This window comes from Amborella trichopoda, chromosome 7 (assembly GCF_054954075.1).
Source record: "Amborella trichopoda isolate Santa Cruz 75 chromosome 7, AtrichopodaSantaCruz75HAP2 v2.0, whole genome shotgun sequence".
In the NCBI taxonomy this organism is placed as follows: Eukaryota; Viridiplantae; Streptophyta; class Magnoliopsida; order Amborellales; family Amborellaceae; genus Amborella; species Amborella trichopoda.
In genome coordinates this window covers 43397081-43414280 of record NC_142342.1, presented here as the reverse complement: position 1 = coordinate 43414280, position 17200 = coordinate 43397081, and the positions used below count along the sequence as shown (strand labels likewise).

Sequence of the window (17200 nt, the reverse complement as noted above, 5' to 3'; positions counted from 1 at the left end):
AAATAACTCACTCGGGCCAAGGTCAAGTCCCAAGTTTCGCAGCACTGCTAGAAATTTTAAAAAGTTCAAAAGAGAGAGAGGCACATAGGCAAGATTGGTACTGGCAACAGGCCGGGCTAGCTTGGCCCAAACCTGTCCCTAGTCCCCATTGGGATGGCCCATCCCCGGCCTGGCCCTAACCGGGCCAAAGAGGCCATGGACCAAGCCTATCCCAGCCTTATCAAGATCGAGGCAGGCCGGGGCCAAGGGGAAAAAAAAGCAAAAAGATAAACAAATAAGAGATGGGCAGGGCCGGACTTTGCACAGACCCGATCCTTGGGTCACATTGTGAGGCCTAGGCCCAAAATTTTTTATGCCTAAGCCTGGCCACCCGTCCCATTGCCACCCTCAGCCAAGATGGTAAAGTGGGAGAGGGAGAATGTAAGATTGTTTTGGTAGAGGGAAGATAAGATGATTTTGGGCATCCATGTTAGACTAGATGAAAGTGAAGAACCTTGGCATGTGGCGCTCAAAAAATTGAAATTTACATATGGAAGAATAATGTTTTGTGGGATTGAAAAATGTCCATATTTTGGATATGTAGTGAGGTTCAAAATTTTTGAGTTTTTTGTTTTATTCTCATTTTATTACTGCTTTTGAAGGTTCCATTCTCGGGCCAAACTTTATTTTTTAATTAAAAATCTATTTGAATTTGCATTATTTGAAATAAATTATTTTGTGAAAAAGGTAATCAGAGTAGTGTTGTTAGATTCATTTTGCTTCTTTCGAAGAAGCCAAGCCTTCGGATTTTAGGCCTAAAACGAAGCGAAACGAACCTTAGTGCTACCACTTCAGTTAACTTCGAGCCACTTTAGTGAGCTTCATCCTGTTGGGTTTATGTGACCTTTAAAGGCTTTATGAGAGCTTGTATGAGCATTTTATGTAGTGGGACATAAACCCAGTGGGAGTGTGGTCCTTTTGTGGACCATACTAGGCAAATGTTATTTGCTGAAACTCGAACTAGGCCCAACGAGCTAGGCAAGCCGAGGTTTGAAAAAACCCAAGATACTTGGACATAGGGATCTACCAAGAAGGGTTTAGTAGGTTATCCCTTAATGAGGTCGGAGTTTGCCTAAATGAAAGCCAAGGGACTGTGTCGTCATTGCATGTGATGAATAACCTTTAGAGACAGGGCTAAAACATCATCATTATGTCATCACACGATATGTACATAGATAGCTATTTTGATATTCACCAATGAGGGTGAAGCATGTACATGTACGAGAAATTACCCTTATGCATCATAGAGCCATGGTTGCATTATGGTCTGGAGGACCGTGATTTTTGTCTCTAGGAGAGAACTTGAAATCCATAAACTGGGATTGCGTCTCCTAGTCTATTGGCTGGCTTTGGTGGTCTAATCATGAACCCCTCTAGTGGACTGTGGGTCATGGGACCTGCTGGGTCAGTTTGAGAAAGCTAGGTGGATCGTGATTCACAGTTGAAGGTGGAGTGCTCTCATGTATTGATAATTTCCTAAATCTAACGGATCTGATTCCCGTCAAAATTATTTATTTTTAATTAATTTTATGTTATGTGATTTTTATAATATTTATTTGAATTTTTTTTAATCTTTTGATATTTTATTTTTATCATTTGAATTTATAAATTAAGATAAATTAATTTTTCAATGTTTTAATTAAAATAAAAGATTTAAAAATTCTAAATGCGAAATAAAATATTTCTAAAAGTATTTGGTACCTCCATAAAATATGAGGCCCAAAATTTAAAAAGATGTGGACTAGGTGGGGCCGAGCTACCAAAAGGGTGGCATGCCCCCACCCATACACGTAACATTCATCTGAATAATGTTTATCCTCTGACTTATCTTTTAGGTGTAGCTAACTTATGTGATAAAGTTGAATATTTGAGATATTTACTAAATCTTTGAATCAAGATTGGTTGATCTAATAATTAAGGATTGGATATATTAAAATATAAGTTTTTTTTATTTCATCTGAATAGATTTAAAAAATGAAGGGTAAGGCTTTAGCTCATCTCTTTAAATCTTGATGGTAGATCAAAGAGGTGTTTCCTCATAAAGTGGTATCTTCTCTCTCTTTAACAATTCTTTTTCCTTACCCAAAATTCCCCTATCGTCCAAGGGAGAGGCATGCATCAATTTTATCTCCTTTAAGTTGCACTATGTTTCGATGGTATGCACTTTTGATTGATGTCTTGTATTCTGAAGAAGTAGATCTGCCAAGGTGGAGTAAAAAAGACGACTCGGGAGGGCTGTTAAAAGCCTAAAGGGCCAAATGCTTGTTGGGCTTGAGGGCGGGAGGAGTTGTCCTGATAGGTTGACTCGATGGACTCGGCCCATGTGGGGCTTCAGGGGCAGTAGCCCTCGAGGAAAAATTCAGATATATCCGTACATGTGATTTGACATCTCTGGGACTTAATATATATCCGTACAAGGGTATTTCGATAATTTATACCATATATCTGAAACTTGATATATATTGTTGTGATTGGGAGTTCGTCTAGGGTTAAGGGCAAAACGCAGGTTGCAATGTAATCAAAGACGCGTGATAAAGAGAGCTTTTAGTAACCCCATTCTCCATTGCTAGTAAAGAAATTCTCATATCTCGTTGACGTATGCACGTTGCTGAACCACATATATCATTGCGTTGTAGTTGGTTGTTTCTTTTTTCTGTGTTTGTTTCTTCTTTCTAGTTTTCGTGGATTGTTTTTCGTTTCTATAAATTGGTATCAAATCCTACAAGGTTATTCAACGTTCTGGGGTTTGCTACCACAATGACAGAAAAGGGCTCAAGCATTAAGTATGACATTGTGGGTGGCAAAGGAATAGAAACCCTTGCTAGTGGATCTCTCCCTCTCTCTTCATATTCATCTTTCATCTCTTTAAAATCAAGCTAAGATGCTTGATAAAAATTAAGCCATTGAGTGGATTTTTGCCATAGTAGGGAAATCAACATACCAATTATAGATCCCGAGCACCATCGGAAGGAGGAAACTCAGCGTGGGGTGTACTAAGCCCAGTTGAGGTAATATCCAGCAATTTTACCTTTTAAAATATTTATTTATCTTCCCATAAAACATTAACGTCTACTTTTTCTTTCTTGAATAAATAATTGTATTTGAAGAAGCAACAATTGAGAATCAATTTTATTTTTATTATATTTATTTCAATAGTGGTTTGATTATAATTAGACATTGTAAGTGATCTTTCCAGTGTAGAGGTAAAGATTTTTTTTAAAATATATACACCGTGCTTTATCATAAAGTCCTTTCACATCCAACTTCAGGTTGATTTGGCCAAAGCAAAGAAATATATATATAAAAGTATTGTTTTATTTATATATTTATTTTTGAAGTTTTTGTTTTATTATATATATGGAAGATATTACAAAACGCTTATAGGAAAAAATGAACAGTGATTTCGCCTACCCGTATCACCGTCTAAAGTTCAGCCCACGATCACGATTACCGGAAGTATTTTATTTTTTATTTTTTATTTACAAATCAGAATGGCTTGAAATTTAGAGCGTGTGTTCATAAAAATAGGCGAATTTGCGAAAAATATTAAAAAAATATTTTACATGAAAATAATTGACCAAAATACCCCTAAAAAGTTTTGAGGGTATTTTGATCAAATTTTTTAGGAATTATTTATTTTATATTTTTACTAGATACACGTCACTAATATGTACATACATTCTAAATTTCAGATCATTCCAATTTGTAGAAAAACAATAAAAAATGAAACATTATCATACAATCGTGACTGTACGTTGAACTTTGGACGGTGATGAGGGCAGACGAAATCACTGTTTATTTTCGCCTTTCGCCTTTGGGAAGACTTTATATATATATATATATTAAGTTTTTTAAAAAAATCTGAAGTCTTCCCTTGAATAAACCGAAGCATCAAATTGCTTCATTTTTTTCTCACCAAACTAAAGAATATTTCGAAGTGAATCTGAAAAAAGTGGTTCAAAGATTCAAAATTTGGGCCGCCTGAATTATTGGTGGATCAAATACTGAATTTTGTGCAATTTTAGGGTATAGCCTTCGGACGTGACCAATTTGATTGTGAAGTATGCATGGCAATTAAGAAGTACCACTTTTGAATCATCTTACATTTAGAGCTGCTCAAAATCTCTTATATGCCATTTTTTGAATTTGTAAAAATAATTAACCCGGGATTTGAATGTCTGAACTGGGTTAAAATGAGAATGCAATCTATGACTTTCACAAAAATGAAAGCAATAAATAACAAAAGAAAAAATAACTAGGTGAAAAGGAGGGAATTCACCTAAAACAAGTAAACCTATTTTACTCAAAATTAACCTTAGGAAAATAAATGAGCAAACTAAAGAAAAAGAGGGTGAATGGAAACAATAACAAAAACAAATGGAACAAAAAAGAGTCCCAACCTATTTTCATTTTCATTTTATTTTTTTCTAGAAAATAAAACACTCAAGAAAGAAAGAAACGGCTAGAAAATTAGGGAATGAAAGAAGTAAAAAATGTTAAGAAACAAGTTAACAACAATAAAAACAACAATGCTAACATTAAAAATAAAAAGGGAAAATAAATAAATAAATTATATATATATATATATATATATATATATATATATATATGGGTCAACCTTACAACGGCTAACCAGTTATAATGAATAGTGTATAGGTGAAATGGGAGCCGTCAGATCTTTATCATACAGTTCATAATGCACATCACTATTTTAATTTTTTTATATAAATCTAATTAATATGAATTTTTTGATGTATATACTTAACATTATTGCGCACCATATAAAAATATAAAAAAATTATTTTCAATAATTTTAAATGACCAAGCTACCCCCATCATTTTTCAGGGGTGTTTCGATCATTTTATATTTTGAAAAATATTTTTTTTATATTTTTTATTTATGTGTCCTATTTTTTAGTGCGAATGTCTAGAATTTCATTATGATCCGATTTATAGAAAAATAATTAAAATTAAAACAGTGATATGCATTATGAACCGTATAGTGAATATCTGACGGCTCCCATTCTACCTATATTATTATTCATTATAGCTTGTCAGCTATTGTTAGCTTTTATATATATATATATATATATATATAATCCCACACTAAAAAAATAAAAATAATTCAAAAGAATAAATGACTAAAATACCCTAAAATAATCAGGCATATTTTAAGAATCTTATTTATTTGTGAGGTGTAAAATATAGTATAAAATAGGGTAATCATCGCAAATATACCTATATTTTAGCGTAATTGGAAAAAAAATCCCAACTTTCAAAAACCTCGTCTACACCATTTTTTTTCATTTTTAAGTTTCTTTTTACGAAAATAACTTTCACAGTAGTCATTTTACAATAATTCATATTAATTTTTACGATAATTAAAATACCGTAATAACTTGAAGTAGTATTACGGTAATTATAAATATCGTAATAAATTGAAGTAGTATTACGATAATTAAAATACCGTAATAACTTGAAGTACTATTGCGATACTTTTAAGTACTGTAAATAACATTTTCTTTAGTACATTCTTTCCACTATAATATTTCCATTTTATACAGTACTTTAACTACCATAATGTTTAACTCATTTTATAGGGCACTTTTAATCCCATATACCCCTCTTTCCCTAAACTTTCTCCCTCTATCCCTCTCAATCCAACCCAACAAAACATCTCTATCCCTCCTTATCTCTATCCGCCCCTGAACTTTCTCTCCAAGCCACTTTTCTCTCATTCTTTCTCTCACACATAAAACTTCTCTCTCCCCCAAGTCTCATCTCTCTCTCTCTCTCCATGAAGCCATACATGGTGCGTAACTACCATAGAAACAAGGGCAAGCTTTTTATGTTTCCCCTATAACATAAAAGTTCTATCCTCCCCCTTATCCAACTGTCCATTCTGAATGGAAGACATGTCTCTATACTATTTTACTTTTTTATTTTTTTTTTATAACTATTTTGAAACCAAATTTTGGACTTTCATTCCTCTATTACACTTGCACTAGCGAAAAATATAAAAAAAATATTTTCAATAAAATAAAATGATCAAAATACCCCTGCAATTTTCAAGGGGTATTTTGGTCATTATATTTTATTCAATAAATTATTTTTAATGTTCTTTTTAGGTGCCCCCCAATGAGAAGATGACACGTACCAAATTTCATATTTATACAATTTATATAAAAAAAACTAAAAATAAAATACTCTGAGATGTCGAATCTAAGATCAAACAGTGGCTCTCTTGATCAAAATTAGATGGCTAGATGGTAGGGGGAGGATAGAATTTTTGTGTTGTAGGGAGAGCATAGAAATCTTTTCCTAGAAAGAATGTCGTTAAGAAAATGTTACCAATTATGGTAGTTAAAGTACCGTAATACTACTTCAAGATATTACAGTAATTAAAGTACCGTAATACTACTTTAAGTTATTACGGTATTTTAATTATCTGAATATTACTTCAAATTATTACGATATTTTAATTACCGTAATATTACTTCAAGTAATTACGGTGTAGATCAGGTTTTTGAAAGTTGGGCTTTTTTTTTCCAATTAAGCTAAAATATAGGTATATTTGCAATAATTACCTTATAAAAAACTTTTAAATTCCAATAAACTAGACATGATTTTCATGTGTTTTTTCAAATAAATAAAGGAAAATTATCATTAATATACCTTAATTTTAAGAAAATCGTAAAAAAACCCCAACTTCTCAAAACCTCGCCCACATCCTTTTTTCTAATTTTCGGTATTTTCTGGATGAAATACCCTTTACGGTAGTCTTTCTACCGTAATGCATTGCGACAATTACAGTAATTAAAATACCGTTGTAAATATAGATAAAATTAGGGTAATTTTAGTACCGTAATAACATAAACATCTATCACGGTACTTTAATTACCTTAATAACATAGAGTATTACGGTAACTAAATACCGTAATACTTTAAAGTAGTATTACGGTAATTTAAGTACCGTAATATTGCCCAAATCAAAGGATATAATATTTGCTTAATTTTTATATAGTTCTCAAAATTTTAGAACGAAAACACGCTTAAATATGTATTTTTAAATGAGGGATTACATCCACATCATGCTCCCATAAAAATATAGATTTTTTAAAAAGGGTATTCCTAATATTAGCTTTAGTTTGAAGCTTTAAAGTATTACTCTAGTACCATTACTTTAAGCTTCAAACCAAGCTAATATCCACGATACTTTTTTCAAAAAATCTATGTTTTCATGGGAGCATGATGTGGATCTAATCCCTCGTTCAAAAACACCTATTTAAGCGTGTTTTCATTCTAAAATTTTGAGAACCGTATAAAAATTAAGTAGAAATTATATCCTAAAAATTTGAGATTTATAAAATTAAAGCTAGCATAGATTTTTGTCTACGGAATAAATAAATAGTAGGCTCTCAAGAGTAAAAAATATGTCATGTTGAGTTGGGCAATATTAGTGTACTTAAATTACCTTAATACTACTTAAAATTATTATGGTATTTTAATTACCGTAATACTCTATGTTCTTACAGTAATTAAAGTACCGTAATATATGTTTATGTAATCATATTTAGTACCGTAATACTACAGTAGAAAGACTACGGTAAATGTATTTTCGTCTAGAAAATGTTGAAAATTGAGAAAAAAAAAAGTGGGGATGAAGTTTTGGGAAGTTCGGGTTTTTTTTTGTGGTTTGCTTGAAATTAAAGTATATTAGTGATAATTTCAATATAAAAAAAAAAAAAGGAAAAAAAAGTAGAAATCCCATCCTCTTTCCTTATCTCAAGCCGTAAAATTAGTTTTTTTCACAAACTAAAAACTTTTTAAACCTATCTCACCCCACTCACTATTTACAGTTTTTTACCCCCAAAATTTAACGGCCAGAATTGGGGGATTTCCGGCTCAAGCCCCAATTTGCCGGCCAAAACACGCCGGGAAGATGAAGCCCCTCTTGGCTTACGCCCTATTAGCCACAGGCCTCTTCCTCTTCCTCGCGTTTTCCGGCAAACCTCCGGCCACGTCCAGCCATCGCCGGCTCATTTCCCGGCGACCACAGGAACCGCGCCCCTCTTTCTTCGACTTAGAATGGGAGGAAAGCTTTGGCCGGAATGCTCATTTTTCTGGCAATTCCCAGCGAAATTCCGGCCATTCAGGCTTTTCAGGGGAAAACTCTGGGGAAGTGGGGGGAAATTCCGGCGAATTTGGGGCGAATTCCGGCGAGATTTATGACGTGACGAGGAGACTGGTTTTTTTGTTTCCTCTCATTGATGTAAAGCCAAAAGATGGCTTTGTGAGCTATGAAGAGCTTGAGGGTTGGAACGTTAGGCAAGCTATCGAGAAGTTGCAGAGAGAGACGGAGAGAGAGATGAGGGATCGTGATAAAGATGGAGATGGGACCGTGACCCTGAGGGAGTTTCTCTCTCATGTTTCCGATGCAGAGTTAGGTAACGTGTTTTTCTTCCTCCCTCTCTAATGGTGCGAAATGGGTCTTGTGGTTGATGGAGAAATGGTTTTTCTCTCTTGATTCATGGAGAATTGTGTTGATTTTTCTTTTGTGTTTCCCCCCTATTTTGGGTGGAAATGGATTGCTAACGGTGGAAAAATTGAGTTTCTCTTTCATGCTTTGTGTGACGAATTGGGTGTATTATTTGCTTTCTCTCTCTAATGGTGGGAGCTGGTTTCTTCCCTTTTTGTGGTTGAGGAAGAACTGGGTTTCTCTCTCTTCTATTGCGGAAATCTGAGTTCGTTTTTGCTTTTTTTGTTATTTTTATTTTTTTAATTTCTAATGACAACTAGTTTCTCTTTCATGCCTGGCATTGCCCCCCTTTGCTTTTCTGATGAAAAAGGAGTTGCCAGTGTTCCAGTCATCGCCCTTTTCTTCTTCTTCTTCTTCTTTTTCAAATGGAAAACGGGGTAGGCCATGGAAGCTGTTTACTTTTCCATTGAAAACTGAAAAAGTAGGTACTGTGTTGCTGGATTTTGTATTTTCAGATGAAAATTTGAGCTTGCAATTATCCATTTACGCCCATTTTCTCTGAATTTTGGGATACCACATTGTTGGATTTTGCATTCTCCAATGAAAATTTGGGTAATTATGTTACTGGTTTTAGTTTCTTCCAGTGAAGGAACAGGGCACCATGTCACTAATTTTGAGGTCTTTAAGGCAAAGAGTGGGGTAGATTTTGCTGGTTTTTACTTTTTTAGGGAAGACTAAGGTACCATAAAGAATTCCATGCCACTTTCATTTGTCTTTTCACTGTTAAAGAATTGGATTTGTGAGTGCTAGATTTTACATTTTCCAGCATAAAAAAATTGAGGATTGTGCAGCCCATTTTCTTGGTTTTCCCCTAAAGAATTCAGGGCTCTATTACCTAACTTCTTAATTTGTTACATTTTGAAAAATAAGGACTCTGGTCGGGACAAACTGCAGTCCCGACCCCCAGGTCTGACAGACTCGGCCAATTCCAACAAAAAAAACAATAACTGGCCAAATTCAGCCTCTTCCCATGTGTTTGGTTCCGGACCTGGCAGCCTGCTGAGCCTGAGTAACTCCGAGTTTTCCAACCCTGATTTGATGAAAAGAACTCTGTTTGCAAATTGTGGTTTTCTAGCATTTCCAATTAAAAATTCTTTAGCCTATTTCCGGTTGCTCCTGTTATTGGTAAAATTCTTGATATGTAATTCTCACTTCCCCTTGTATTGTTGTTTTCTTATTTGTCAATGAAAAGTAGAGATATGGAGATACCCTTTGCTTACTTTTGCTGCAAAGAAAACATAGAACATACATTTTTTCCCTTTGTTTTGATTCTTTATACTCCTTGCTTTAGTTACCGTTATTATGACAATCTCTGATACTTCATGATAAGTAGCTGGAATGTTGGTTCTCTAAAGGAAACATGACAGGAGAGAGAAACCAAAATTAAGAGGAGAAATACCAATGTACACACCATAAAATAAATCAAAACTGCAATTCTAGAGGATAGGAACATTCCATCCAGAATTTAAGTCTGAGAGAGCTCTCTATGTAGGGAGAGAGAGAGGGAGAGGGAGAGGGAGAGGGAGAGGGAGAGGGAGAGAGAGAGAGAGAGAGAGAGAGAGAGAGAGAGAGAGTCTATGGGGTTAGACCATCATTTATGTATTATCATGCTAAAGATACTAAACCAGGATGCAACCATACTGATTTCCTTTTTACACCCATCTGTTCCCTATTTTCTTGTAAACATCTTGTTCAAAAGTGTGAGTAATTGCTTACATATTGCAATGTTTGAATAGCAAATTTTCATTCTAACCATGATAAATGATGGAAATTCCCCTACAAAAAAATTACTTGCATCAAAATTCTTAGGGTTCAAAAGTCTGATACATGTTATGATGTTAACAAATGTGTGTAATGCTATGTTACCTAGACAGGGACACTGGTGTCCTAATCCGATGCCTAAGTGTCAGATGCAACGGCCTAAAGTACGACACAGGAAGAGACATTGGTACATTATTATTTTGTAATAAAATAATAGATTTTTTAACGTGTAGATGATATTTATTTTCTATAAATTTTACATAGTAAAATAATAGATTTTTCAATAGATATTTTTTAATAGTTCATATTTGTCGTAATAATATGTGGTTGGCGTGGTGTGCATAAGCATACCACAAGATCTCCTGGGTTCAAGCCCTAGCCTTGTGCTCTAGTACTTTTTTAATGTCCCCCATGTCTGAAAGTGTCTGACTAGGTGTTCAAATGTCGACATGTGAAATTGCAGGAGTGTCTGGGTAACATGATGATGTATGATACAATAGTAAACCCTTAGGTTAATAAACTATTGTATTATATGACCCCAAAGCAAATGCGGGAAATTAAATGTAATGTATCCTTGAAACTTGTTCACTATTTACATTCTCATACATTTTTTACATATTTCTTTTAGTATTTACAGGATTCAATAAAACTGCTTTTGTTTCATTTTTTTTCTTTTTTTTTCTTTTGAGAATCATGAATTGGTTATCTTGTAATAGAGATTAACAACATGGCGAATGGTCATCCTGGATGGTGGAGGGAGCAGTTCCGTAATGCAGATGAAGATGGCAATGGATCTCTAAATCTCACTGAGTTCAATAAGTATGGTTTGCTCTCAATTGCTAAACTTGTTCTGCATTCTATTGTCAGGAATTATTATGCATCTTTGTCGAGAATTCTCTTTTGAATTTTCATTTTCTTTGCAGTTTTTGGCACCCCGAAGATTGTCAAGAGCCAAAGATTCTGCAATGGCTTTGTAAAGGGAAAATAAGGTAAGCCCAAAATTCTTTTCGATGACCCTCTGTTGTTTTTTTTTGTGTGTGTGTGTGCATGTGTGTGTGTGTGTGTGTGTGTGTGAGAGAGAGAGAGAGAGAGATGCATCTCCAAATGTTCTGAGAGCTATAAAACCCTGCTATACACTAGATGACTGATAAATTCATCTAGAACCAGTCAGTAATTGTGATCTTCATCGATTTAAGCTTACCATGCATCTTTTTGGCAGAGAAATGGATCGAAACAATGATAGTAAGGTTGATCTCTCTGAATTTCAAGACAAAGCTTATAATATCTACAATAATATCGATGAGTTTGAGCACTTGGATGATGCTCTCAAAGACAAATCCACTCCAAAACAAATATTTGCAAAGCTTGATATCAACAAGGATGGGTATGTCATCTCTTCATGAAGCCAAAAGATTACATGCTTCTGTGGGAGCATAATGAACATTTATTCCCTGTAATAAAGCCCTGACTAATAGTATTTTTAGAGTTTCAGGAATGTAACCTTCTCAATGTAGCCACTATTGTATATGAGGTTTATTTAAGGCTGCAATTGTGATGTTCTATACCGTCCAATTTAGTTGGATAGTATAGATGTGATGTATCTATTAAGACCATGTCAAAAAGTGACATGTTTTTTAAGGTAGTGCCAAATCTACACTATTCAAATAAAATGGACGGTACAGATTACTGTAATCTTCTACATGAAAGGTTGCAACCTTAAGTGTGTGTGTGTGTGCGCGTGTGTTTGTGTCTGTGTGTGCGTGCGTGTGTGTATGTGTGTGCATGTGTGTGTGTGTGCGTGCTTGTGTGCATGTGTGTGTGTGTGCGTGCTTGTGTGCATGTGTGTGTGTGTGTATGTATGTATTGCTTGAGAAAAAATAAAGTGTTATAGCATTGAGTAAAGGCTGTCCCAATTTTTTTACAGTCAGATCTTAGTGTTTAGGCACACAATTTATTTGTTTATTTTTTAAATGCTCGTCTAGTGATTCCAAAGTGGTTCCCAAAATCTCATTTCTAGAGAATTCTTGTAAGTAGGTCTTTTGGTCATGGGAGGAAGTGTAGTGTATTGCCACAGAAGTACATTCTTCATGAATATCTTTTTTTTTTTTTTTGACAATATTCAATTCTTCATGAATATCTCTCTCTTTGAATGCTTTCATTGTTTCTGTACTTATATATCCTGCATGTTTTATATCTTCATCATTTCTCATGTAAAGGTACTTATGGATATATCTAAATGCACACACAAATGAATACATCAATGCTTGTACATACATGCATACACACATTCATACATCATCTACCCAAAAAGCACATGTACATCTGCAAACAGATACCCACAGAGCAACATATACACAAGCATGCATGTTTTAAATGTACAGCATATGTTATTTCAGGGTATTTTCATCTATGCATCATAAATACAAACATATTTGTTCATAGACACGTGTTTCCATGTTTTTTGGCACTAGTCAAAACTCTGAAAGATACACTCAATCCTTAGACGACTTTTGACACTTCTTGTTAACCTTTTCCGTTGGATTCTCACTTTAAAAACATGCTAATTTCATCTATCATCCCACCTTTCCCTCAATTTAAATGACATATAGATGTACTTTGTTTGGAAAACCAGTTTTAGAGGTGATGTTTTTAACACTCATTTCTATGTTATGTATCTATATTTTTGTAGTGTGGACACACAAATACATACATGCTTGTTGTACATACATGTATGCATACATATACACAAACACAGACATGTAGATGTGCATGGATTCATGCACGTGGCACATGCATGGTAGTGTTTCTTCATTAATTCTTGCTAAGAAGAATGCCCATGTTGTGGCAATTCCATCTAGAAGGTAATGGGTTACCCCTACAGCATGTCCGTGGACAATGCTCAAGGTTCTAGGTTGAGTAAAAAAAGCAACTTTTAATTTGTTATGAGCCCAAACAATGGATTGAATAAGTTTCAATTAAAATTATCACCCTTTTCAGCTATGTAACAAAAGCCTTGAAATATTTGGAGCAGGTTTTTGACAGAGGAAGACTTGATGCCAATCATACATAAGCTTCATCCTGGAGAAGTTTCATATGCCAAGGATTTCTCGAAGTATTTGATGCATGAGGTTGGTGAAGTTATACAACCTCTCTCTCTCTCTCTCTCTCTCTATCTCTCTCTCCACCTTTTTTCTCATGTTGAGGCTAGAACTAATTTTGAGAAAAAACTAGCTCTCTTTTCTCTTTTGAATCTTTTTAGGCATTTAGATCTCGTCTCTCTCTCATAAATCTCTCACTTTTATACTATTGGTTTCAAATTCATAGGTGAAAGATTATAGTTTAAGAAATTGTATATAGTTAGATTATTATCCTTTGTAGCTAACACCAATTAATTAGGAAAAAGCTATAATGATAATGATGATTACCCTTTGTACGAAAAGGTCATGGACGCCCCAAGTTGTCAGATCTAAAATTGTCTAGTCTCTGCAAGAATTCCGAAAAAACTTTCTCAGGCTTTTTGAGTGCAGTTAGTAGAACATACCTTGTTGCCCAATTTCACATCTGATGATTAGTGATGATCATGAGAGTGGGCTTCTAGGTAGAGGTAGTCAGGATAGCAGCGGGTGTCACAATGTGACATCTGGAATTCTACTTTCACCAGGTCCCAAGTTAAAAAATAAAATAAAGGCTTAGCGGTGATCGTGGCATTTTTGTACTAAAGGTGAAGATTACGTACTTTTCGACAAACTTAGAAATAGACCACTGGATCGAAGAACCATCTCTGTCATATATACACTGCGAGTTTAGTTTAGCACTGATAAATTTTTTTTTGAATCTTTTATAGGCCGATGATGACAAGGATGGGAAATTATCGATAGAGGAGATGGTGGCGCATCCTCACGCATTTTATAGCACTGTCTTTGATGATGATGATGACGACAACGACAACGACGACTATGACTCTCATGATGAACTGTGATAACGTTCTTTCAACTCTCTTCTCAGAGTCATCATTTCTTTTTCTCTCTAATTTTTTTGGGAAATTTAACGAAATATATTTAAGAGATGACCTATTTAACATTTGACCCATATTTTTTTAATTTAATTTTACAAAGTTTAAAGCACGAATGATCTTGAGTTGAAAATCGGTAAAATGTTATATATTGATAATTGTAGTTTGATAAACTTCCCAGTTTTGTTTAAGTGTAAATCCCTCAATTCTTGGTTCCCACATGGGAAAATACGACTCTGTTGTATAATCAGTATATATATGCGCCTTACCATTTCACAAATTACTATGTGAATGAAAGAATTCTCTCTCTTAGACTCATGAACTCTCTCTCTCTTTCTAAGTTCATCACTCATGGATCCCAGATTGCAAGGTATCCTTCCATTGCAGAATCAGTATACATATGCCTTACTACCTGACAAATCATTCAATGTATAAGAGCTCTCTCTCTCTCTCTTCATTAGCCACAATGGGCTTAATTATACGGTCAGGGCATTTGTGTTGCGGCCTCACAAATTATTCAATGAATCAGAGCGTTTCGCAAGAGCACAGAGTCATTAGCTAGGCCGCAAGACTAAGAACCAACCTCTTCGGCTCATCTTTTCAGAGAGAGAGAGAGAGAGAGAGAGAAGAGCACAATTATTAGCTAGCCCCCAGTTTAAGAACCAGTGATTTAAAAAAAAGGGTGAAGTTGGCATACGGAGGCATCCGGTAGAAGTAAGGTGCACCTTCAAATTTTATCATGGTATATAAATTTGATGTAAAATGCCTTTAGAATTATCTCAAAATCTATTTTTATATCTAATTATAAAATTTTAAATATAAAAAATGGTTAAAATCAAGTAGATTTATGAACATATGAAAATGTTGAAAATGGATGGTGCAAATGATATGTTGTAAAATGCACTATTTTTTAGACTTAAACATCTTTTTGTTTTTTATGGTCATACATCTCGATGTCGAGATGATCAATCAACATTAAAAATACCTTTTCAGATAGATTTTTGAGGTGCATCTGTAGTTCTACATTATAAGGTTGCATCTTTATATAAACTTTTTCTTTTAAAAAATGCCGGTCGTGGAATTGCGCAGTTCAACTCCAGAATTAGTCAACTTGTTTTAGTTTTTCCTATATATTGAAAAATGGCCTAGTCTAGAAGGGAACCAGCAGTTATGTGTATATATTGAAAATGCAAGCTTTCTATGATTTACTTACAGTATAAAACACACTTCTTTTTATCCAACCCTCCATTCTATGGAAGGCTAAGATTGCCCTAATCACATTGTCATATTTTTAATGGTTTTTTCTATAAACTATTTTGATACCAAAATTTGTATATCCAATCCTCTATTAAACTCGTACTAGCGAAAAATATATAAACAAATATTTTCAATAAAATAGAATGATTAAAGTACCCTTGAAAATTTCAAGGGGTATTTTGGTTATTATATTTTATTAAAAAATTATTTTTAATATTTTTTATAGGTGCACCTCAATGAGAAGATGGCATGTACCAAATTTCATATCCATAAAAATTTTATAAAAAAAATTAAAAATATAATACTTTGAGATGTCGGATCTAAGATCAAACGGTGAGTGGCTCTCTTGATCAAAATTGGATGACGACTAGATGGTAGGGGAAGCATAGATCTTCTATGTTGTAGGGGACGTATAGAAACCTTTCCCTATTGAAAAATGGCCTAGTCTAGAAGGGAACCAACGGTTCCGTATAGTAAAACGATAATTATCTAATGTGAAATGGTGACTCGGACGGTCGATTCACTGTAAAATGACCTAGGCTAGAAGGGAACTGCTTGTACCATAGATAGGAGCTTAAAGGATGCAGTTTCTATAAAGCCCAGGCTTTATAAAAACAAAGTAAAGCCTCCCCTTGAATGTTGGTTCGAAAAGCACTTTGAGCGTTGGAAATTTCCATAATGGCTTTAAAATCAATTTTCACATTCTACATTATGGCTTTAAAATTAATTTTCACATTCTACTTAAGCTCAAAAAATGATATAGATCTTGTGGATATGATCTTGCAAATAAGTAACTAAATGGACGGTCAAGTGAACAAGACATTCTGGAAATTAGAGGAGGGGGGTGGGGGGGGGTTGGGGGCGCTTATTTTTCTTGCACCAAGCAGCCTTTTTAGGGAAATGTTTCTATACTTCCCCTACAACATAGAAGATCGATGCTTCCCCTACCATCCAATCGTCCAATTTTGATCAAGAGAGTCATTCACCGTTTGATCTTAGATCCGACGTCTCAAAGTATTTTATTTTTTTATACAAATTGTATGATTATGAAATTTGGTACGTGTCATCTTCTCATTAGGGCGCACCTATAAAAAAATATTAAAAATAATTTTTCTATAAAATATAATGACCAAAATACCTCTTGAAACCTTTAAGGGTCTTTTGATCCTTTTATTTTATTGAAAATATTTTTTTTATATTTTTCGCTAGTGCGAGTTTAATAGAGGATTGGACATACAAAATTTGGTGTCAAAATAGTTAATAGAAAACAAATTTAAAATAAAATAGTGTAGAGAAGTGAGATTGTAATTGGGGCAATCTTAGCCCTCCATTGAGAATGGATGGTTGGATAAGGGGAAGTATATATGTTTGGAAAAAGTTTATGTAGAGCCGAGGCTCTAAACAATAAAATTCGAGCCTACCTCAAAACTTTCACTAGAATAGGTTGTTTTGACGCCTAAATATCATCAAATTGATCATCCAGATATCAAGATGCATGGACAAGAGAAAAAAATAAATTTCAAGTTTTGGAAATAGTGTATTTTGTAATACATATTTAGACCGTCAATTTTAAAAACTTTCATAGATCTCTC

The 17200-nt window shown here is 34.2% G+C and overlaps 1 protein-coding gene across 2 annotated transcripts; it reads left to right on the top strand.

Annotated features, from left to right (window-relative positions):
• Nucleotides 1-7825: 7825 nt before the first annotated feature.
• LOC18423095 (uncharacterized) lies at nucleotides 7826-14631 on the top strand. Of its 2 annotated transcripts, XM_006827698.4 has the most exons (6): nucleotides 7826-8486; nucleotides 11056-11158; nucleotides 11263-11328; nucleotides 11559-11723; nucleotides 13371-13467; nucleotides 14184-14631. In XM_006827698.4, exons 1-6 carry the CDS (start codon nucleotides 7982-7984, stop codon nucleotides 14316-14318), a joined length of 1071 nt encoding a protein of 356 aa, XP_006827761.2. In that variant the 5' UTR covers nucleotides 7826-7981; the 3' UTR covers nucleotides 14319-14631. The 2 variants fall into 2 exon arrangements, with proteins under 2 accessions (XP_006827761.2, XP_088727677.1); XM_088871551.1 differs by lacking the exon at nucleotides 14184-14631 and having other exon boundaries at nucleotides 7827-8486; nucleotides 13371-13641.
• Nucleotides 14632-17200: the final 2569 nt, after the last annotated feature.

Bases quoted from the DNA above. Each gene is read 5' to 3' on its own strand.
- LOC18423095 (XM_088871551.1), top strand. From the start codon at position 7,982: ATGAAGCCCCTCTTGGCTTACGCCCTATTAGCCACAGGCCTCTTCCTC. The intron at 11,159-11,262 runs GTATGGTTTGCT...TTTTCTTTGCAG, and splicing joins AATCTCACTGAGTTCAATAA to TTTTTGGCACCCCGAAGATT. The intron at 11,724-13,370 runs GTATGTCATCTC...TATTTGGAGCAG, and splicing joins CTTGATATCAACAAGGATGG to GTTTTTGACAGAGGAAGACT.